Source organism: Protobothrops mucrosquamatus, unplaced genomic scaffold, assembly GCF_001527695.2.
Source record: "Protobothrops mucrosquamatus isolate PMUCROS unplaced genomic scaffold, P.Mucros_1.0 scaffold1451, whole genome shotgun sequence".
Taxonomy (NCBI): Eukaryota; Metazoa; Chordata; class Lepidosauria; order Squamata; family Viperidae; genus Protobothrops; species Protobothrops mucrosquamatus.
Window position 1 is genome coordinate 10,419 of NW_015387630.1, and position 24,076 is coordinate 34,494.

The following is a 24,076-nucleotide window of genomic DNA, read 5'->3' on the forward strand; positions in this document are numbered from 1 at the left end:
GTAGGGAGTGGAAGGAGGAAGGTGGAGTGGTTGAGAGTCTAGAGGGAGGAAGGTTTGGTAGGTGAAAGAGGGGGAAGCAGAGAGGGGGCAGCCGGGATCACCCGTAAAGTATCTTTTCTTTTGAGTATTGATGTTTTGTATTTATATGCATCAAGTTTATGTTTATATTTTGTTATACTTGAAAATAATAAAAAAAATTTAAAAAAAAAAAAGAAAAAAAAGAAAAAGCATGTTAAAGGAATAGAGAAAATGGCTGCATTTTTGTCAGAGCAGGAACATCCAATGTTAGCAGCGTTGACACGTTGGGTCCTGACTTCATCTTGGCAGATTCGGGCTATCTGCTGATATTCTGCCTTAGTTATGTTGTCCGTCTTTCCATTTTTTGTATTTGTCCTTTTTGTCTTTCAGTTTATCAGAGAGATCTTTATGCAACCATATTGGTTTCTTCTTGGATTTCTTGTTTTTCTTTTTCAGGGTATTGTGCTGGACTAGACTTTTATGATTGTATTTTTCAGTGTTTCCCATGCTCTTGAGTTGTTTTCCCCTTTAGGATTTTCATCCATGGAATCTTTCCTAGGCTCTCTTAGTTTGTTAAAATCGGCTCTTTTAAAGTTGAAGACACTGGCTGTATTATGTTCTATTGCTTGTGTTTTCATTATATATCACTCTTGCCCAAGGTTCCTGCAACTTCAGTTTCCTGTATCACTTCTTCTCTATTAATAAGAATTAGGTCCAGTATAGCTTTTCTTCTAGTTCCCTCCTCTACCTTTTGGATGACAAAGTTTTCAGCTAAGTTGGTTAGGAACCTGTTCAATCTCCCACTTGCTGCAGAGTTTGTCTTCCAGTTGATATCAGGGTAGTTAAAGTCTCCAATTACTACTGCGGTATGTTTCCTATATACATTTGTTAATTGATTAGCAAAGAGTTCATCTATTTCTTCTACTTGGTTGGGTGGCCTATAGTATACACGTATAGCAATGTCATTATCTTTTCCTTTTATATTGACCCATATGGATTCTGGGAGGTTTTCACCCTTGGTTTTCTGTATTATTGTAGAGATATAGTGATCTTTTATATATAATGAAACTCCACTTCCTCTTTTGTTCAGTCTGTTTCTTTTGAATAGTTTGTATCCTTCCATCAGTACATTCCACTCCTGAGTTTCATCCCAAAAGTTTCAGTAATGGCAAATATATCATATCTGCCTTTATGTACTAATACTTCAAGTTCACCTTGTTTGTTCCCTAAGCTTTGAGCATTAGGATATAGGCATTTGAGTCTTTTATGATTCTTGGATATGTTTCTTATATCGCCAATTTGTAACTGGGATTTCCATCCTTCCCATTACTATCTACTTCATTATGTTTTCCTTTTTTATTTCTTCTTTCTGTTTACTCCCTACCTCCTTATGTGATTGGTTATCTAGTGTTTTTGCTTGGAATTAGGTTCTAAAGTTTGTAAAGATTGCCCCCTCCCCCCTAAGTTTTAGCTTAAATCCCTTTTAATAAGAGCCAGTTGTTTTCTGAATGTATTCTTTCCAGTCCTTGTGAGATGCAATCCATCCCTTGCCAGTAGCCCTTCATGTAGGCAGTGCTGACCATGGTGTAGGAAGCTGAAGTTCTTTTGACAACACTAGTTTTTAAGCCAGTGGTTCGTTTCTAAACTCCTCTGCTCACTCATTGGATGTTGGGCCTTTTGTTGAAAGTATAAATGAAAATACCACTTGTGCTCCTAATTCTTTAACTTTCTTCCCTAGCTGTTCATAATCTCTTGTTATTGTTATCAAATTCATTGTTGTGTCATTGGTCCCTATGCGTAGGAGAAGAAAGGGGTAGTAATTTGTGGGGTTGATTATTTTAGTAAAGTTCTCAGTTACATCTTTGATTTTTGCTCCAGGGAGACAGTATATTTCCCTAGATTGACTGCTTAGTCTGCAGGCTATAGTTTCTGTTTCCCTAAGAATTGACTCTCCTATCACCAATATTCGTCTTTTTTTCCTTAGGGATGTCTGGGATACAAGTAGTCCTCGAGTTACTAGTGTAATGTAGCCTGCACATTCCACTCATAACTCAAAAACTCGTGGGAGTGAATCTCCCTGCTTGTTAAGACACATGTGGCTCATTAAGTGCACATGAGGTATCTCAGGCTGGGGAAGGCCATGAGGGGCCTAATGATGGAACAGGCCCCCAAGGCCTCCCCAACCCACTAAGATACCTCATGCTTCCCCCTCCCTTCCTGCCACGCTTACTTACCTTGCAGAACTCACTTACCTTGCAGAAACTGTCTCCTCCCTGCTGCGGTTTCTCTCCCTTTGAGGGAGAGGAGAGTAGGCTTGGAAATGCTTTTTGCGCTGACAATGGAAGCTCCTGGGTTCAATCCCAAATTCTCTGCAAAAGATATCAAAAGAGAGGAGACAGATTTTGCAACGTAAGTGAGTCTGGTGTGGCAGAAAGGTAGGGGGAAGCAGTTGTGGGGAGGGTTGGGGAATAGCATGAATGTTGCAGAGCCTCTGCAGTCTGCCATGGTGCTGCAATATTCATAATTTTGGGATTTGCTTGTAAACACTAGGGGGTGCTGGTCGCATAACTTCGAACAAATGTTCGTAACTTGGGGCTTACCTGTACTTTTCTTTCTGTCACAGGAATGCTGGGTTATGCCTCTTTTTTAGAAACTTGATTAATGTTCTTTTGTGGGTATCTGCATATTTTCTTCCAGGGGGAGGCTACAAAAGTGATTGTTCAGTTCCAGAGGGACTTCATTGGAGTGGGCGAGGGTAGATATTAGGGGCTTTGCTCTTGGATGTTGTTTTCTTCTAAAAGTGACATTTCCATCAGTCTTGCTCTTTAGGTAGATATGTAGGGTTATTTTTTATGGAAACTGTTCCCTATTGTGTTCAATTTGTGTGTAGTCTTCTTGTTTAGGTTGGGATTTCTCACTTTGTTCATTGATTTTCAGAGTGGCTAGAATTGGCTCTAGACCTTTTACTTTTTCTTCTAGTAATTCAAGTAGTTTGCATTTAATACATACATAGTTTGGGTCTTCTTTTTTATAAATGTTTTATTAATTTTCTATTTTCACAAAGAAGTGTTCAATAGACAACGTGATGACTGAGTCCATTAATAATTTGGTGATACATATAAGTTTTTCCAACTATGTCCAATGTTACACCTGCCAGTACATCCTCTCTTCTTCAAGTAGTAACAATTTTTCTGCATTAAGCAAATACAATTCTTATTATTGTTAGTAAACATACAATTGCATATCAACATTTGTTACATTTTTCTAGTAATATCAATAATATCAGTTTAGAATATTTTCCTAGCCAAAACATATCTTAATTGCATTTGCATTCAATTTCCACTTATTTAATCCATATCCTATTTTTGCTTTTTTTTTTTCAATTTTAGTTTCCCATCCATGTTCAAAGTGTCCCAATCATTTATAATTTCAAAACAAGTTGTATTTGGGCAACCAAAAGAATTCCTTATTCCAAGTTCTTAACATTTCTTATTTTCCTTTTCATACCAAGATATAATATTCTGATTACAAATCCTAGCAATCTAGTTATAAAAATGCTTTTATTTCTAACAATCTATTCTTAACCATATTTCAAATCTCTAATCAATAATATAGCATCCCCTGTATTAGGTCAAAGCTTCTGTTTCTTTCAATCTTACTCTAGCTTTCTTTCTTTGCCAACTAACTTTCCAAGTCAGTGCATTTGGATCATTAAATAATTCTTCCTCTATTTTTATATATATTATTTGGAACAAGAGAAACAATTTGGTTAAAATGTTTTTGGAAGAGCTAGCCCATTGATATTCATTAAACCGCCTCCCTCCTTCTCTGGGTCCCCACAGTTCTATTAACGACTTTATCTTCCACTCCATCAGCTCTCCTTCCTTGTCATCGAGTATGTTCTGAAACCTTGGTTTATAAAATGTCTTTTCTGTTTCCAATATTATTGTTATATCTTCTGAGTTTTAATTTATCTGAGTCAGGTCATTTGTTTCCTCCTTTGGATCATCAATGTTTGTGTCAGCATTCTCTAGTTTTCCTTCTATTTTTTGCTGGTTCCTCCTCTGTAGTTGTCTTCTGAGTTTGTAGATTTGAATTAGAAAATTGTTCTTTTATCTCCTTTGTGTTATTAGTAACCTGCTCACAAGCTAGAATAATTGTTTTTTGTATTAATTTCAGCATGGAGAGAATTTCTATGTTTCATCAGTATTTTCTTGGTGATATGGCAAGTTAAGGCTGTTAGGAACTGATGTTAAAGTTGATATTTTATTATTTAATGCTGAGTATGAAACATCCATTTTATTTTATTTTATTTTTATAAGTAGTCTTTATAGATTTATCCAACCGACTGTCCATTCCTGAATCTCCCCTAAGCAGATATAAGTAAAGTTCAAATTTTTCTGTCCAATAAAAAATATATCCTTTCTGTCCAGGGAGAGAGAAGAATCTTTGAGGCTTGTTTAACAATCAAGATTTATAACCCAAAAAAATCCACAATGTAGTTCTGAAAGTCAGTATTGATGTTCAAAATTCAGACAGGCCAAATTTAAAATGTTTATCATCTCTGCCACATAGATAAGCAGTCTCCACCCAAGCCATGGCTGCTGCCTCAGTGGAGGGAGCGCAAGCCATTGCACTGGCAGAAAAAGGAAGTTCGGAAGTCTTAACGATGGGGGCAAGACCAAAGATGTGGGAGCTGCTGTGGTCCTCGGAGTGGACCCTGCCCAGTGGAGACTCCAGACATCCCAAGACAACCCAAAGCATCTGAGGCCAACTTACAAGCAGGGGCCTCGTGGCAATCATACTCCCCAGACCGCCGGGGAGCCAAGAGATTAGGAGCCACTGAGGACTCTGGAGAGTGGAAATACCTGTCTGCAGTCTGCAGCCAATCAGTAGAAAAGTTAGTGGAGAAGTTCGAGGGGCTGGAAATGAAGAGTGGGGAACAGCTCTCCCACTCCTCGCATGCAAGTGAGTACGATGACCGGCAGGATTGATGCTGATCTGTGCCCAAGAGAAGCCCTAGCCCCACAGATGGAGCGCGAGCGGCTTCTCCGCATTCAAAGCCACCGGCGTTAACCTCAAGCCCGGTGAGAAAGAAGAGTCCCAACCACCACATGGGATGCGACAGTCCAGGTCAACACCACTCCTCAAGGTCCCCAGAGTGCCGCTTGCAACGCAGGAGTCCCAGCCACCGGAGATATCCTGACAGACACCACCGCCACGATAGTTCCAGACAGTCAGACTATGATAACACCCCAATAGATGGCCTCGCTACCGAAGCCTGAGCCATCACCAATACTGTCGAAGCCATGATCATTACCAGCACCATGAGAGCCCTGACCGTTACTACTATCAGTCCTGAGCATCACCATAGGCACCACCCGAGCCCGAGATCCTGTGGGTATTCAACATGATTTGGTTCAGCACCTGGGGAGACTGCACGATCTGTTGGACAGGCAGCAACAGGTTGGAGCACAGCAGCCGCTGGGGAGCCTGCAGCAGTTGGGGGTGCAGCAGCCGCAGCTGGGAGGGCAGCAGCTGTTAGGAGTGCAACAGCAGGGGGGCAGCAGCCTATGATGGCGCCTCCCCTTAAAGCAACTTTCAATGCCGACCAGAGAAGCTGATTTTCTTCCTTAATCAAGTGCGTTCCCACATGAATCGAAATGCCAATTTTTACCCAGATCCAACTGCTATGGTTGATGTTGTTGCAGCTAATCTGGAAGGGGAAGCATCTAAGTGGCTAAACAATTTGTACAACAAGTAAGCGCCTGAACTGGGAGACCTCCATCTCTTCCTCCTAGGGTTGAGGGCCCAGTTCGAGGACCAATCCATAGCCTTCAAGGCCGAGAAACAAATTCACAAGATAAAGCAGGGAGGTAGACCTGCATTGGATTACGTGTGAGAATTTCACGAGGTGGCAGGTCGGATTGAAAGGTGGCCAGAGCAATCCCTAGTGTATCGCTTCAAGGAGGGGTTAGATGATCACCTTTCCCAGGCCTGCATCTACCGGGCAGTTCCCGATCAATTGCAGGAGTGGTACCAGGTGGCAGCGAGACTAGACATCGAGCTTGCTTGTTTTAAGCAACCAATTCCTCTAGAAGCCAGAGCAGACCAGACGGCCACCTCCACGAAGACCCCCAGCCATTGCGGCTGCGGAATCACCCAAGCCATCTGTTGGCCCACCAATCAAATGCTTCAGATGTGGGTAACAAGGACAACGAGTGGCAAATTGTCGGATCCCATACCCCCAACAAGGAGGTAGATTGGGACCACCGGGGAGGAAGAAATCAGCCCAACAGCTGGCAAAAGAAAAATCAAGCTGGGTCACGCAAGAACCTGTCACCCAGGTCAAGTCACCCATGCAGGAAAGCACTGAGGCCCAAGCCGGACCTACCCCCTCTCTGCCCTCCTACGATGGTAACGACGAAGGGGAGAACGACCTGATGGTGTGTCGACTGTTCCACCTTTTTCACTCTTTGCTAAACTCATAGTCCCTAAGATAGGGGTACAGATGGATTTGAAGATGCTAGTGGACTCAGGATGCTCCCAGTGCATTATCAGTTTGACAGTTGCCCTTAAGATGGGTATATGAGCAAGATTGCTCTCCAAACCCATGAGGTTTGAGCAGGCAGATGCTCTTTAATGGGAGGAACTTTAGTCACCCATCTAACCGAGCCTATACACCTAGAAATAAGTGAACATTGGGAGTTCATCCGTTTCGGAGTTGCTCCGAAGATGACTTAGGCTGTGATTTTAGGTTTATCTTGGTTAGACAAATGAAAAACTTTTATCTGGTGGGAAAGGGGGATGAGGACTGTGAGATTACCAATAGGGCCCAAAACCCCTCTTGCCTCTGCTGACGTTACCGGAGGGCCTAAGTCATCGGCAGAACCAGTAAGAATAACTGCCATTCCCCGGTCAGGCCAACCACTCATCCCCAGTGAGTACCGGGATCTAGCAGAGGTTTTTAGTGAGAAAGAGTGTGACATTCTGCTGCTGCATTGACCAAATGACTGTGCAATTGAACTATTGCCGGGGGTTAAACTCCCAAGACCGAAGATGTACGCTATGACCCCTCTCGAAATGGAGGAACTACAAGAGTATGTGAACAAGAACCTAGCAAGAGGCTTCATTGAACTGGCTAAATCCCAGGTGGGGGCAACGGTGTTGTTTAAAGAGAAAAAAGACGGGTCGCTTAGGCTCTGCATGGATTATAAGGGGTTAAATGCTGTAAGTATAGAAAACAAGTACCCCCTCCCCCTCCTAAAGGACCTACTAACCCATCTGGCAAAGGGGCGTGTCTTCACTAAATTAGACCTAAGAGAAGCATACTATCGAGCACGAATAAAAAAGGGAGATGAATGGAAGACCGCTTTTAACTGTCCTATGGGCAGCTATCAATTCAAAGTTATGCCATTTGGACTACAGGGGGCTCCAGCTGTCTTCATGCAGCTGATCAAAAAGGTGCTACACGATCATCTGTACAAGGGGTTTTTGGTGTATCTTGACATCCTGATATACAGCACGAATATGGCTGACTATGTAAAACTAGTGCTAGAAGTATTAAAGAAATTGCTAAATGCCAAACTATATGACTGTCAGAGTCCAATTATATTTCATCTCTAGTTATTGACTATGGAAAACCCCATTTCTGCCCTCTCATCCCCTCATTTGCCCAGATAGCCCTGCCCCTCACGAACTTACTAAAAACGAAGGGAGCATCCTCAGTAAAACCTAGCCAGCCACTAACATGGACAATGGAGTGCCAAGCAGCGTTTGAGAGATTAAAAAGACTTTTTTCTGCCGAACCAGTACTGAGGCACCCAGACATGGATAAGCCCTTCGTAATACAGGCAGATACAAGTGATGTGGCAGTGGGGGCTGTACTATTACAAGAAAACGATGAAGGGGTGTTGCAACCCTTTGCGTATACATCCAAGAAACTCACGGAAACGGAACAGCGCTGGCCCTTGTGGGAGAAAGAGGCATACGGGATCCGTTGGTCATTACGTGGCGCCAGTTCCTTGAAGGCAACAAAATCCCTTTCCAGGTGTGGACTGACCACAAAAATTTGGAAGCCCTGAAAACACCCAGGAAGCTCAACCCCAAGCAAGCCCGCTGGTCCCAGCATTTTCACCAGTTCCAATTTACCCTCAAATATTTGCCGGGGGGAAAGAACTTCCTGGCAGATGCACTATCTCGCATGCCCCAATATAACAGCACGCGAGCCACCGACTCTAAACCGATGATGGTAGAATCACAACTGGCAGCACCAGTAACCACCAGAGCCAAAGCTAAATTAAAACCACAGCTGGGCAGCCAAACTGGAATTGAATTCCGGAAAAGTTTGGAAACAGATGAATGGTTTCAGAAAAATAAACACGTGTGCACAATGAGAGACGGGCTGCCTTTGGTGGGGGAAAAGTTATATATACCAACAACCCAAAGAGTCACATTCATGCAGCTTTGCCACGACACAAAATCAGCAGGGCATTTTGGATTTGTAAAAACATTACACTTAATTAAACGGCAATTTTGGTGGCTATCCATAAAAAAGGACATAGAAAGTTACGTAGCCAGCTGCCCAAAGTGTGCAACTGCAAAGAGGTTGCAAGGGAAATCGCCCAGACTGTTACAAACAGTGGCAAATCCCTCAGCCCCCTGGAGGGAAATAGCCATGGATTTTATAGTGGAATTACCAGAAAGCAATGGGAATACTGTTGTCTGGATGGTCACGGACTTGTTTTCCAAACAGGTGCACTTTATCCCTTGCCAAAAGATTCCCACAGCAAAAGCCTTAGCAAAACTTTTCGTGCAGCATATTTACAGATTGCATGGGGCACCCCAACGCATCATCTCTGATAGGGGAGTGCAATTTACGTCTGCATTTTGGAAGGAATTTTTAACCCTCTTAGGGACCACTCAGGGACTGACATCTAGCCATCACCCTCAGTCGAATGGTCAATCGGAAAAATCGAACTCAGTACTTGAGCAATATTTAAGATGCTTTCTTAGTTTTCAGCAGTCCGATTGAACGGACCTACTCCCTTTCACAGAAGTTGCCTACAATAATGCAGTCCACTCCAGCACAGGTTACACTCCTTTTCAAATAGCTACCGGTCAAAGTTTCAACCCCATGCCAGAATTAACCCCATATGAACCGGTGATCCCATCACTGAAAGAATGGATGGAACAATTACAAAACACCTGGCCAATAGTTAGAAAAGCACTAGATGAAGCTAGGCAGGCATACAAAGCACAAGCCGATAAAAAAGGGTTGAGCCTACACCATTCATTATAGGAGAAATGGTGTACTTATCTACAAAATAGCTAAAGTTCCTACAACCCTGTAAAAAACTTGGACCAAAATATATAGGGCCTTTTCCAATTAAAAGAATCATAAACCCAGTAACAGTAGAATTAGAATTACCCAAAAATCTCAGGCAAATACACCCAATTTTTCATTGCAGCTTGCTGAAAAGAGAGCATCAATCATCGTTACGGCCAAAATCCCCCCCCACCTCCAATCATGGTGGAGGGTGAACAACACTTCAAAATAAAGGAAATACTAGATTCTAGGACAGGGCTTTTCAACCTTTTCACCCATTGTACCACTTTTAGGATATGGCAACATCCGAGTACCACCAGTCGCCTAGCAAGGTGTCAAAATCTTGATGATAAAAAAAAGGAAAAAAGTGATAAAGTACAGGTAGTCCTCGACTTACAACAGTTCGCTTAGTGAATGTTCGAAGTTACAATGGCACTGAAAAAGTGCCCCCCAAGCCACAGCCATGAAAGACACCTGCCTTCCCACCCGGCGGCGCTCTTCCTCCTGTCCGAGGTTTTCATTGTTGTGAGCATTTCTGTTGGGGATTGGCAGTGGTGGTGGGGTGGTGGGTGTTTGGTTTTTATTCCCCCCATCTGCTGGGTGGTTGCAGCAGGTTTTGGTCACTTCACATGACCCTGGGACAATGTGACCGTCATAAATATGAATCAGTTGCCAAGTATCTGAATGTAAATCACAAGACCCTGGAGATGCTGCAACATTCCAGCTGTTTGGTGCTTTTTCTGGACTCAGCAGAAGTGCCAGGATCAGCGCCGAGCTCCAGCTGTAGCCTGGCACTGATCCTGGTGCTTCCATTGAGCCCTGGCAGCCCTGCAGCTCCAGACATCTCTCGCTCAGGCTTATGCAGTGTTCCCACCGGTTCAGCTCATTCCCCTCCCCCGCTACCACTTTTCTAGGATGGTCGCGTACCACCTGCCAGGTGCCAATGTACCACAGGTGGTACCAATACCACTGGTTGAAAAGCCCTGTTCTAGGAGATATCATGGAGCGACTCAGTGCCTAGTTGCCTGGAAACACCTCCCTGCCTCACAAAACGAGTGGGTCCATAAACGTCATGTCAGAGCCCCGAAGCTATTAAAGAAGTTTCACACAGAGTATCCTAACAAGCCTGACTAATTTTTATACCTGTTTTGTTTTCTTTCAGGTGGATCTCTCTTATTTTTAAGGGGGCAGGATGTCAGAATCCAATTATATTTCATCTCTAGTTATTGACTATGGAAAACCCCATTTCTGCCCTCTCCGGATTCTGTCATTCGATGAAGGGGAAGGGGGGTGAACAAAGGGGTTTTATGGCCCTCACTTCCTTCGGTACAACTTCAAAGGGACTGAATGTGGATACCACCAAAAGGACTAATAACAATGGGGCCATCAGCTTTCATCTAATCCCCTCTGAAGTCTCCCTTCCACTGGCAGTGAGGAAAAAGGGGGTGGAAATGTAACACCTGGGGTTGTCGCTGGAAGGATGGTGGGATGGTGGGGTGGGGCTGTTGGGGACCCCTTAAAACCTTGAACCGTAGGGCTTTGGCCCCAAGTCCTGTCTAGAACGCCTGCAACCATTTTCTCTTAATAAAGATGCCTGTTGGAAGAAATATTCCAAGAGTTCTGTCTTCTTAAGGTGCAAAGTGGGGTGGGTCCTTACAATGACAATTTGTCAAAGTATGAGTTCCACTAAACCTGACTGGATTATTTGGGCTACATAATTTCCTGTGAGGGCATTGAAATGGACCTGGCTAAAATGAAAGCTGTAATCGAATGGCAACCCCCAAAGACTCGAAAACAGCTTTAAAGCTTTCTAGGGCAGTGGTTCTCAACCTGTGGGTCGGGACCCCATTTGGGGTCGATCGACCATTTCATGGGGGTCGCCAAGCAAGGCTGTCCACCATTTTTTTTGTCCATTTTCTCCCCCCCTTTTCCAGCGGGTGCCTTACCTCCCTTGGGCTGGGCCAGCTGGTGGTCGGCCTGCTTCATCTCTGCCGCTTGCTAGCTACGCCTCGGCCGGCGCAGGGGGCGGAACCACGCATGCGTGGCGCTCCCGGGCAGGGAAAGTCCTTGACTTACGACCGGTTGGGTAGTCCTCGACTTATGACCGGTTTAGTCCTCGACTTACGACCGGTTTAGTCCTCGACTTACGACCGGTTGGGGTCGCGGCATTAAAAAGGTTGAGAACCACTGTTCTAGGGTTTGCAAACATTTACCGTCAATTCATCCCTTCATTTGCCAAAATTACTTTACCTCTCATGGATTTATTAAAAACTGGCAAAGATAAAGGAAAGCTGCAACTGGGCCAGTCGCGAACATGGACTATGAACTGTCAGACTGCTTTTGAGAATTTGAAAAGACTATTTGTGGTTGAGCCAGTCCTAAAGCACCCCTGCCCGGGGAAACCCTTTGTGATTCAAGCCGATGCCAGCGATGTGGCTGTTGGAGCAGTACTTTTGCAAAAGAACCATGAGGGAGTCCTGCAGCCCTGTGAAAAAAGTTCACAGACTGTGAAAGAAGGTGGGCAGTTTGGGAGAAGGAAGCCTTTGCAATTCATTGTGCTCTGTTAACCTGGCGGCACTATCTAGAAGGGAGCAAGGTGCCTTTTGAAGTATGGACTGATCACAAAAACAGACACTGAAACTCCTTGCAAGCTTTCCCCTAAACAAGTATTGTGGGTGCAATATTTTAACTGGTTTAATTTCACCCTAAAGTACATACCGGGGGGGGGGAAACTTTTTAGCTGATGCTCTATCAAGATTGCTTTAGTATAAGAGCCAGCATGAAGAAGTTAATGAATAAATCATACCTACACTGCAAGCTGTGTCTCAATTAACACTGCAAAGAGCCCCATCTTCCGGGGTCCCAAACCCTGACGATCCTGTGACAAGAAAGCTAAAGCAGGAACTCCTCAACGATTGATGGTTCAAGGACAATCAAACTACCCTGATGTGTAGGGATGGATTAGCCTACAAAGGATGAAGTTGTATTTGCCCGAAACCCTCCGCCTCTATGTTCTCCAGCACGGTCATGATGTGAAACAAGCTGGACACTTTGGCTATTTAAAAACACTGCATTTGATTTGTCGGCAGTTTTGGTGGCCAGGTTTGAAACGGGACGTAGAGAATTACGTCAAAAGCTGTGCTGTGTGTGCCACCATGAAGAGAATTCCGGGGAAACCCCCTGGACTACTACAACTGGTTGTGGACCATTCTCAGCCATGGGAAGAGATTGCTATGGATTTTATAGTTGAGTTGCCTGAAAGTAGAGGAAATATTGTGATATGGACTGTGATTGATCTTTTTTTGAAGCAGGCTCATTTTATCGTCTGCAAAGGACTCCCGTCAGCCTAGAGACAGGCCAAGATATTTCTTAAGCACATTTACAGACTGCACGGCGCACCAAAGCGAATAATCTCTGACAGGAGTGTAATTTATGGCCAAATTTTGGAGGGGTTTTCTCAAATTAATTGGCTCATCGCAGGAGTTGTCATTGGCTTTTCACCCGTCTATGAATGGGGCGGCTGAAAAAGTGAACTCGATGGTGCAGCAGTACCTTAGATGCTATGTGGACTACCAACAAATGAACTGGACTGACTATTTACCTTTCGCAGAGGTGGCTTACAATAACACTGCTCACAGCAGCACTGGTTTTACGCCATTTAAAATCGCCACAGGGAAAGAATTCAACCCAATACCTGAATATCCTCAGGGACCCTCTGCCTCCCAAACTCTTGACCAGTGGGTAAAGGGGTGGGGGGAGGTTTGGGACAAAATGAAACTTGCTCTGAAAAAAGCTTCTGAAATGTATAAAAAGCAAGTGGATAAAAAGGCTCCCCAGAGGTCATTCCAGGTTGGGGGGAAAAGTGTACTTATCCACAAAATATTTACAACTCAAGTTGCCTAATAAGAAATTGGGACCAAAATACCTTGGTCCTTTCCCCATTGTAAAGATTATAAATCCAGTTACAGTGGAGTTAAAGCTTCCCCGGCTTTTAGTCCACCCTGTGTTCCATTGTAGTCTACTAAAACCTTTCCGGGGTTCTACTTTACAACCTCCCCCTAAGAAGGCACCTGACCCTTTGGTAGTAGCTGGACAGAGACATTATGAAGTGAAATGTATTCTTGATTCTAGGCTTTATAAGGGAAAGGTACAGTATTTAGTACACTGGAAATGATACCCATTATCCGAGGCCACTTGGGTGAAATCTAGTGATATAAAAGCTGACAGACTCATTCATAAATTCTATAAATACCCTAATAAGCCAAGAGGCAACCCCTAACCTATGATTTTGTTTGAATTGCAGGATTTATCCTTTTTGTTAAGGGGGGCGGGGCGGATGTCAACGCTGTGACAATGGATGTTCCCGCTCTGACAACTGACGGAAATTGCAGCCATTTTTACTCTGCTTTCAGCTTGCTTTTTCTGCTGTTTAGGAATCAGATGTAGAAGGGGGGATGGGGTGAATGCTTGAGCTCAACTAGCCATAATAATAATGTCGTTTCATGGGAACTCAAGGACACAAACTGATAACGTTTTGGCAGGCTGAGGGGCTGGAGAGGGAGCCTGTGCTTCAGGCTAATTGGAGAATGTGATTTATGACTGCTTCATGGGGGTGTGAATTGCAACTTGTTACTTTGTATCTGGGGGAAGGGAATTTAGTTTTGGGTTCAATTATGTAGTGCCGATACTGTGTATCCTAATAAAATGTTCTTTAAGGAAGAATTCTTACCTTGAAGTTCTTTTGATGGGTTTCATTTATCGGAACCATGACATCACCACTATGGAGTCCCTGCCTCCCAACAGAATGGCAGACCCCAAAAAATGGTTATAGAAGCATGTAGAAGGTAAATAGCACCTTCTGAACTACAGGCCAGATATTTTGCAATTGCTAAATCCAGGGGTCCCCAACCCCTGGTCTGTGGACCAGTACAGTGTCACACATGCCAGCAACTGGGCCTTACAAACAAGTAATGCCCCATCCATGGGATGCAGGCAACACACAAAATCACACACTGTCTGGTCCGTGGAAGAACCTTTCTCCATGGAACATGTTCTGGTGCCCTAAATGTTGGGGACCTCTGGCTTAATCCATTCCTGAAGGGAAAGGATGTCAGATTCCTTGGTAGGTAGCTCAGGCACAGGGACAAAGGTTTGCCTGTTTGCAACCTGGAAAGGGATAAAACCTGTTGTCAAGTCTGCTAACATTGGATGTTCTTGCTTGCCATATGTGAAGAAGCAAACATATCTTATTTAGCCTACATATCACTTCAAGAGTTAAAGCAGACAATACTAGCCCAGTGAGTGGGAAGGTATGCCAGCTAATCATAACAATATCTTAGCATAGCACAGCCAAGGTCAGCGTAACAGGAGAAAATAGGGAGGGAGCNCAAACTAATTGGAGCATATGATTGATGACTGTGAAAGGAGGGAGGGAGTTGTAGGTTGTCACGAGTGCTTGGGTGGTGGGGGGTTCAGTTTTTGGCTTTCTATTGTTCGTGCCGAAGCTATGTAGCCAATTAAAGGATTCTTTAAGGTAATCAAGCCTCAAAGTTCTTTGAAAAGCTACTTCTTTTCGGAACCATGTCATCAAGCCAAATACCACAAACTTTTAAAACCATTTAGGGGTCCCTTACCCCAGTCACTATCCCTAAAATAACGGGGATAGTTTGACAAAGATAAGGGGAAGATCTCACCATGGAAGGAGAGGGAAGGCCTGAGGCCAGCACCCCTCCAGCCGCAACCTCCCCAGGAGGGGGAGCGACAGCAGCAGCAGCTTTCCCAGTGAAGGGAGCGACAGCTAGCCAGCCGGTGGAGAAGAAATCCTTGCAAACTCCCCAGCTGGGAGCGAGGCCAAAACTATCAGGAGAGGTGATTTGGTCGTCAGACTGGGATAAGCCGAGCGAAGGCTCTGGAGGATTCCACACAGCCCTGCCAGCAGATGAGCGTGAGTCACAACAAAGGGATTCTTACATATTGCCTTCCCCCTCCCAGTGGAGAGCTGCCCGGCCGTCTGCCACCGAAGACTCGGGTGAGTGGAAATACCCACCTGCAGTTCGCTTCGCAGTGGGTCATTAGACTACCTGGCAGAGAGATTTGAAGAGTTAGAAGTGCGGAGCGAAGAGCAGCTCCCATTGAGAGAGGTCCCCAGCCCCACCCTTGCAGAGCAAATAGTTTTTCAACCCCTGGGGTCCCCTGCCAAGGCCTCCAGCCCCACAGAGAGAGAAATCCCCAGCCTGGGCCCCCTACAGCAAGGTGAAACCAAGCAACCCCCACAGAGGAGTGATCAGCTATCTCTGAGCCTACATCAACTAATAGAGGCCTTGCAGCAGCTTGAGGTGGTACAAAAGCCAGAAGAGCTACAGCCGGTGAGCTTACAGATTAGGGATGCCCAGCAACAACCCCCACTTGCTCAGCAGCCATTGAGGGGCCTACAGCAGCAGGGGGCATCACCAGCCCCTGTCGGACAATAGCAGAGAGCCCACCAACCGTTGGATTGGCAGGCAGGATGGGGCCAACAGCAACTGGGGACACCACGTCAACAGTATAGAGCCCAACAACCGTTGGATCAGCAGCAACTGGGGGTACCACGTCAACAGCAGAGAGCCCAGCACCCATGGGACCAACAACCGGGGTGGGGCCAACAGCAACAACCCCAGTGGGGGCCGCAACAGCCTGTGGTTGCATCACCCTTCAAAGCAACCTTCGATGGGGATCCAGAGAAGCTGATTTTTTTTCTCAACCAAGGGCGCTCTCACTTGAACCGCTGGGCCTACCACTATCCGGACCCAGGTACCATGGTCGACGTTATTGCATCCAACCTAGAGGGAGAAGCAGCCGAATGGCTGAATAATTTATATAGTGAGCAAGCCCCCGAACTGGGAAATCCCCACCTCTTTCTCTTAGGTCTGAAAGAACGATTTGAGGACCCATCCATAGGCCTCAAAGCAGCAAGACAAATTAACAAAATAAAACAAGCCAGGAGGCCTGCCCTGGAGTACGTGTGAGAGTTCCGCAAGTTAGCAGGCCGAACAGAGGGGTGGTCCGAACAATCCCTGGTTCAATACTTTGTTGAGGGATTGGACGATCACCTCTCTCAGGCTTGCATCTACCGAGAAGTACCCGATCGGCTACAGCAGTGGTTCTCAACCTGTGGGTCGGGACCCCATTTGGGGTCGATCGACCATTTCATGGGGGTCGCCAAGCAAGGCTGTCCGCCATTTTTTTGTCCGCCATTTTTTTTGTCCGCCATTTTTTCCCCTTTTCCGGCGGGTGCCTTACCTCCCTTGGGCTGGCCAGCTGGTGGTCGGCCTGCTCTGACTCTGCCGCTTGCCAGCTACGCCTCGGCTGGCGCAGGGGGCGGAACCACGCATGTGTGGCGCTCCCGGGCAGGGAAAGTCCTCGACTTACGACCAGTTGGGTAGTCCTCGACTTACGACCGGTTTAGTCCTCGACTTACGGCCAGTTTAGTCCTCGACTTACGACCGGTTTAGTCCTCGACTTACGACCGGTTGGGGTCACGGCATTAAAAAGGTTGAGAACCACTGGGCTACAGGAGTGGTACCAAACAGTGGTGAAGCTGGACGTCAAGCTCTCTCGTTACAAGAAGACTCCCTCTCCTGAAATGGAACCGAAACCAGAACGACCCAGATGACAACCAACCCCCTGGAGACCCCCAACAACTGCGTCTACTGAAAGACCCAAACTACCCATACGGCCGCCGCTCTCGTGCTTCCGATGCGGACAACAGGGACATCAAGCAGCGAACTGCCCAGTTCCCTACCCCCAACAACAAGGCAGACCGAGACCCGCAGCGAAAAAGAAATCTGATCAACAACCACCGAGAGGGAAACCCAATCGGATCAAACAAGAACTAGCTGTCCAAGTCGCATCCCCTGCACAGGAGGACGCCGGGACTAAGGCTGGATCCCTCCCAACTCTACCCTCTCTCGACAGTGAGGACGAAGGGGAGAACGACCCAATGGTGAGTCAACAAATCCCGCCTTTTTTGCTTGCTGCCAAATTTATAATCCCTAAATCTGGGGTACAAATGAACTTAAATGTGCTAATAGATTCTGGATGCACCCGATGTATTATTAGCTTACCCTTTGCCATGAAATTGGGCATTCGAGCAAAATTGCTCTCTGAACCCATGAGGTTTGAGCAAGCCGATGGGTCTCTCATGGGAGGGGCTCTTGTCACTCAAGTAACTGAGCCCTTATGCCTAGAAATAGGTGCACACTGGGAGTTTATTCGCTTCCTGGTGGCTCCAAAAATGTCTGAGGCGGTGATCCTAGGGTTAGCCTGGTTAGACAAATGGAAACCATTCATCTGGTGGGAGAAAGGAATGAGAACTGTGAGACTACCTATAGGGCCTGACCCCCCCCCATTGAGTCAACGGATGTTGCAGGGCACCTTAGGCCACCCAACGAGCGAGCGCACATGGCCACCTCACCGCCTCCGGGCGAACCAGTCATCCCCAATGAATACTGGGACCTGGCGGAGGTTTTTAGTGAAAAAGAATGTGATGCCCTACCTCCTCACAGACCCAATGACTGCTCCATCGAACTGGTGCCAGGAGCCAAACTCCCATGACCGAGAATGTATGCTATGTCCCCCCTTGAAATGGAGGAGATGCAGCGATACGTGAACAAAAACCTAGCGAGGGGGTTTATTGAACGGGCCAAATCCACCATGGGAGCCCCTGTGTTATTCAAAGAGAAAAAAGATGGGTCTCTTCGTCTCTGCGTGGACTATAAGGGTCTCAATGCTGTGAGTGTGGAAAACAAATACCCACTCCCCCTCTTAAAGGACTTATTAACCCATCTGGCTAAAGAGAGTGTCTTCACTAAATTAGACCTGAGAGAGGCATACTACCGGGTGAGAATAAAAGAGGGAGACGAGTGGAAAACTGCCTTCAACTGTCCAATGGGGAGCTATCAGTTCAAAGTCATGCCGTTTGGACTACAGGGGGGCCCAGCTGTATTTATGCAGTTGATCAATGTGGTGCTACATGACCACTTGTACAAAGGGGTTTTGGTGTATCTTGATGATATCCTGATATATAGCACGAACATGACTGATCACATAAAGCTGGTAAGAGAAGTGTTAAAGAAACTATTGAATGCCAAGCTTTATGCCAAACTGTCGAAATGTGAATTTCACCAAACTCGATTGGACTATCTTGGCTACAGAATTTCCAATGAGGGTATTGAAATGGACCCAGCCAAGGTGAAAGCCATAATCGAATGGCAGCCCCCAAAGACTCGCAAACAGCTCCAGAGCTTTCTGGGTTTTGCCAACTTTTATCGTCAATTTATCCCCTCTTTTGCCGAGATTGCCCTACCCCTTACCGAACTACTCAAAACAGGCAAAGGAGGAGGAAAGCCACAGCCGGGCCAACCACTAGCATGGACAATGGGTTGTCAAACAGCTTTTGAGAACTTAAAAAGACTATTTGCTGATGAACCGGTCCTAAAGCACCCCTACCAAGGAGAACCCTTTGTGATTCAGGCCGACGCCAGCGATGTGGCAGTTGGAGCTGTGTTACTGCAAAAGAACAAAAATGGGATCCTGCAACCTTGCGCCTACACCTCTAAGAAATTTACTGAGAGCGAGCGGAGATGGGCAATCTGGGAGAAAGAGGCCTTTGCGATTAGATAGGCATTATTAAACTGGCGACACTATCTAGAAGGGAGCAAAGTGCCATTTGAGGTATGGACAGATCAGAAAAATCTAGAAGCACTGAAAACTCCCTGCAAATTGTCCCCAAAACAAGTGCGGTGGGCACAGTACTTTAACCGCTTCGACTTCACTCTAAAGTACATACCAGGAGAAAAGAACTTCCTAGCTGATGCGCTATCCCGGCTACCCCAATACAAGAGCGAACGGGAAGAGGTCAATGAGGCAATTATCCCCAATCTGCAAACTGCCACTCAACTTACACCTCACAGAGTCCCTAATCCTGATGACCCTGGAGTAAAGAAAATAAAATGAGAACTCCTCAATGACCAATGGTTCAAAGATAATCAGACCTCCCTAACGTGCAGGGATGGTTTGGCTTACATTGGGGGAAAACTATATTTGCCAGAAGCCCTCCGTCTTAATGCTCTCAAACACAGCCATGATGTAAAACAGGCTGGACACTTTGGATATTTGAAAACCCTACACCTCACCCGCCGACAATTCTGGTGGCCGGGACTGAAAAAGGATGTGGGAAACTATGTAAAAAGTTGTACTGTATGTGCCACAATGAAAAGAATCCCAGGGAAAACCCCTGGACTACTACAACCCGTGGCAAACCCTTCTCAACCATGGGAAGAAATAGCTATGGACTTTATAGTAGACCTACCTGAAAGTAGTGGACACACTGTCATCTGGACTGTAATAGACCTATTCTCGAAGCAGGCTCATTTCATCGCCTGCAAAGGACTCCCATCTGCCCAACGACTGGCCAAATTGTTCCTGAAACATATCTACCGGCTGCACGGAACCCCTAAGCGGATAATTTCGGACAGGAGGGTGCAGTTCACAGCAAAGTTTTGGAGGACTTTCCTTACGTTAATTGGATCATCTCAAGGTTTATCATCTGCTTTTCACCCGGCCACCAATGGGGCCGTGGAAGCCGCTAACAAAATGGTGGAACAATATCTTAGGTGCTACGTTTCTTACCAACAGACGAACTGGACTGATCTTCCATTTGCGGAGGTGGCGTACAATAATTCTGTGCACAGCAGCACCGGTTACACGCCTTTCAGAGTGGCCACAGGAAAAGAGTTCAACCCAATACCTTAATATCCTCAGATGCCCTCCGCTTCCCAATCACTTGACCAATGGGTGAGGGGGTGGGGAGAAGTTTGGAGAAACACAAAAACTGCTTTAAAAAAGACTTTTGAAACCTATAAAAAGCAGGCAGATAGAAAGAGGGCTCCCCAAAGAACATTCCAAGTTGGGGAAAAGGTTTATTTGTCAACTAAATATCTACGCCTCAAGTTGCCCAGCAAAAAATTGGGGCCAAAGTTCTTGGGGCCTTTCCCCATAGTAAGAATCATCAACCCAGTCACAGTAGAGCTAAAACTCCCTAAACTCTTAGGGAAAATTCACCCAGTTTTCCATTGTAGCTTGTTGAAACCATATCGGGGCTCCATGTTAAGACCTCCTCCAAAAAAGGCACCTGGGCCCCTCGTGGCTGCGGGACAGACCCACTATGAAGTAAAGCGTATTCTTGATTCTAGAATTTTTAGAGGGAAATTGCAGTACCTAGTACAATGGAAGGGATACCCATTATCTGAAGCCACCTGGGTGAAATCCAGTGAAGTGAAGGCTGACAGATTGGTCAAAAGGTTTCATATGAAAAACCCCAACAAACCGACAGATAACCCTTAACCTATGCTTTTATTTACTTTACAGGATCTGTCCTTCGTCTAAGGGGGGGGCGGATGTCAAGTCTGCTAACATTGGATGTTCTTGCTTGCCATATGTGAAGAAGCAAACATATCTTATTTAGCCTACATATCACTTCAAGAGTTAAAGCAGACAATACTAGCCCAGTGAGTGGGAAGGTATGCCAGCTAATCATAACAATATCTTAGCATAGCACAGCCAAGGTCAGCGTAACAGGAGAAAATAGGGAGGNCAAACTAATTGGAGCATATGATTGATGACTGTGAAAGGAGGGAGGGAGTTGTAGGTTGTCACGAGTGCTTGGGTGGTGGGGGGTTCAGTTTTTGGCTTTCTATTGTTCGTGCCGAAGCTATGTAGCCAATTAAAGGATTCTTTAAGGTAATCAAGCCTCAAAGTTCTTTGAAAAGCTACTTCTTTTCGGAACCATGTCACCTGTACTCGAGTGTACAGCATTGTTATAAGCGACCTCAGCAAAAGGCCAAAATCAGTCCAATTATCTTGTTTATAGTTGATAAAGCATCTAAGATACTGTTCTAGAATAGAGTTCAGTCTCTCTGTCCCACCATTTGTTTGAGGATGATGACTAGATGACAGCCCCTGACTCAAACCCAAAAGGTCCAGAAAGGCTTTCCAGAACTTGGAGGTGAACTGGACACCTCTGTCTGAGATTATACATTGTGGGGTCCCATGAAATTGATAAATGTGTACAAAGAGTTTAGCCAGCATTTTGGTGGTTGGGATTTTGGGGCATGGGATGAAATTGGCCTTCTTAGAGAACAGGTCTTTAACCATCCAAATAACTGTATTTCCCATGCTTTCAGGAAGCTCTACAATAAAATCCATAGAGATCTCTCTAGGGTGCTGAAGGGCTCGCTACTGGCTGAAGCAGTCCTGGCGTTTTCCCTTGCCGCTGTTGGCCACATAGCTCTCAATGTCCTCCTTTAGTGAGGACCACCAAAATTGTCTTTTAAGGTGTAGAGTTTTGACAAACCCAAGTGTCCAGCTATCTTTGAGTCGTGGCCAGCTTGCATAACTTTAAGTCTTGGGGCTGCTAGAACATACAGTTTATCTCCTACCCAGGCTACGTCGTCTTTTATTAAACATAGGTTTTTTATGGTTCAGAAAGCATTCATTGGTCTCTAGTGCTTTCTTAAATTCATGGTCTGTTGTCTGGTCTAGTGGCATAGGGGTTCTGGTTTGTACCCTTGTGGTAACCGGTGCTGCCAATTGTCTTGGGGACAGCATTGGTTTAACCGCATTATTTAAGACTTTACACTGTTGTATTGCGGCATTCTAGATAAGGTGTCTGCCAGAAAGAAAATTTCCCCAGGGAGGTAATGAATTGTAAAGTTGAATCAGTGAAAGTGTTGAACCCACTGTGCTTGTTTTGGGATAGTTTTCTAGGGGCTTTCAATGCTTTGAGATTTTTATGATCAGTCCACATCTGCAAAGGTTTTATTCCCTTTTAAGAAATGTCTCCATTGGGAGAGCCCATTGTATCGCATAGGCCTCTTTCTCCCAGGCTGCCCACCTTTGCTCAGTTTCAGATAATTTTTTGGACGTGTAAGCACAGGGCTGTAGTTGATCCTCCTTGTTTTTCTGGAGGAGTAATGCCCCTACTGACACGTCACTGGCTTCGGCTTGAATGACAAAAGCCTCCTCCAGATCCGGGTGTTTTCTCCGTGGAGAAAAGTCGCTTTAACTTTTCAAAAGTGGCCTGACATTTCACAGTCCATCTCAGCGGTTGGCTGGGTTTTGGCTTATCCTCACATTTGGTCTTTAACAGATTTGTAGTGGGGAGCACAATCTGTACGAAGGAAGGGATAAATTGCCAGTAAAAATTTGCAAAGCCCAGGAAGCTTTGTAATGGCTTTCTGGTATGAGAGGGGGTGCCCACTCCAACAGGGCCCACACTTTCTCTGGGTCCATCTCCACTCCCTTGTGTGAGATGCGATAGCACAAGTAATGCAATCTTTGTGGAATTCACACTTTAAATGTTTGGCTTACAACTTGGCATAGCGCAGTTTGTTTAACACTGCTTTGACCAGTTTGATTTGCTCTGCTATTGTTTCAGTGTAGATTAAGATGTCATCAAGATACACCAACCTCCCTTGTATAGATGCTCATAAAGGACCTCAATTAATCAACTGCATGAAAAGAGCCGGGGGCACCTGCAGTCCAAAAGGTAGCACCCTAAACTGAAAACAGCCCAGGGGGCAATTGAAAGCTGTCTTCCATTCGTCCCAAGTCCTTATTCTTATTCAATAGGGTAAGCATCCCGCAAGTCCAGTTTGGAGAAAATTTTCCTTTTTGACAGGTATGCTAGCATGTCCCTTATTAGGGGAAGGGGGTACACATTTTCCATGCACACACATCTATAAACATTCAAACTTTTAGCAAGTCAGTAACCTGGTGATTAATTTTCCCTTAATATTTTAATTTAACATTTAATATTTATCTTTTTTCCAAATTTTAATTAAGCACAATTCCTTTAACACAATTCCTCATATGATCTAATATTTAAAATACAGACCTTATATGTAAATTCTATCATATATCTTAACAAACTAATAAGACAATATAATATTCTTATTTCGATATTTATATTTCTAGATTTTATAAAACCAATTTTTTTTTATTAAAAGTTTTATAGTTTACAATATAAATCCCCCCAGCCCTACAACCCCCTCCCCCCACTTCCCAGAGCTGTTCACAGGGTTACAAATAATAATCATAATCTAAATAACATAAACCATCTAATTATATAACCAAATCTATAACACACTTTAACTCATTTTAAAAATAAATTTAAATAAGTTAAAATTAAAATTAAATACTTTATTAAAAGAAGAAAAAACAAACAAACTAGTAAACAACATTACTAGTCAAAATTATAATAAAATCATACAAGCTATTATACAAGCACTTAATAAAATAATAACAATAAGAATATTTTAAAATTTTACCCAAAAGCCAAATGGAACTTTTCAGTCCCATATTTTTTTTGAATATAATCTATCCATCTTCTCCATACCAAAATATAACTTTCATATGACTGATCCTTGAAATAAGCAGAAATCTTAGCCATTTCCGCTAAATTTGACACTTTAATCGACCATTCTTCTACAGTAGGCAAACCATCCGTCTTCCAATATTGAGCTACCAATAATCTTGCAGCTGTTATAAGATTCAACATCAGATTCATTTCTTTGGCATCCAAATTTCCCATAATACCTAACAAAAATAACTGCGGTGTAAACTTTATCTTCTTCTTAAAGATATTTTGAATATTCCACCAAATCTTGATCCAAAATGCCTTTATATCCCTAC

General features: G+C 44.7%; 1 protein-coding gene across 1 annotated transcript in view; it reads left to right on the forward strand.

Moving 5' to 3' along the window:
* Positions 1-7,077: 7,077 nt before the first annotated feature.
* LOC107292928 (cytoplasmic polyadenylation element-binding protein 2-like) overlaps positions 7,078-24,076 on the forward strand; it is a 73,133-nt gene continuing 56,134 nt past the window's right edge. The window contains exon 1 of the mRNA XM_015822053.1: positions 7,078-7,170. Within this exon, the coding sequence (XP_015677539.1) occupies positions 7,078-7,170 (93 nt within the window). The remainder of the gene's footprint in view (positions 7,171-24,076) is intronic.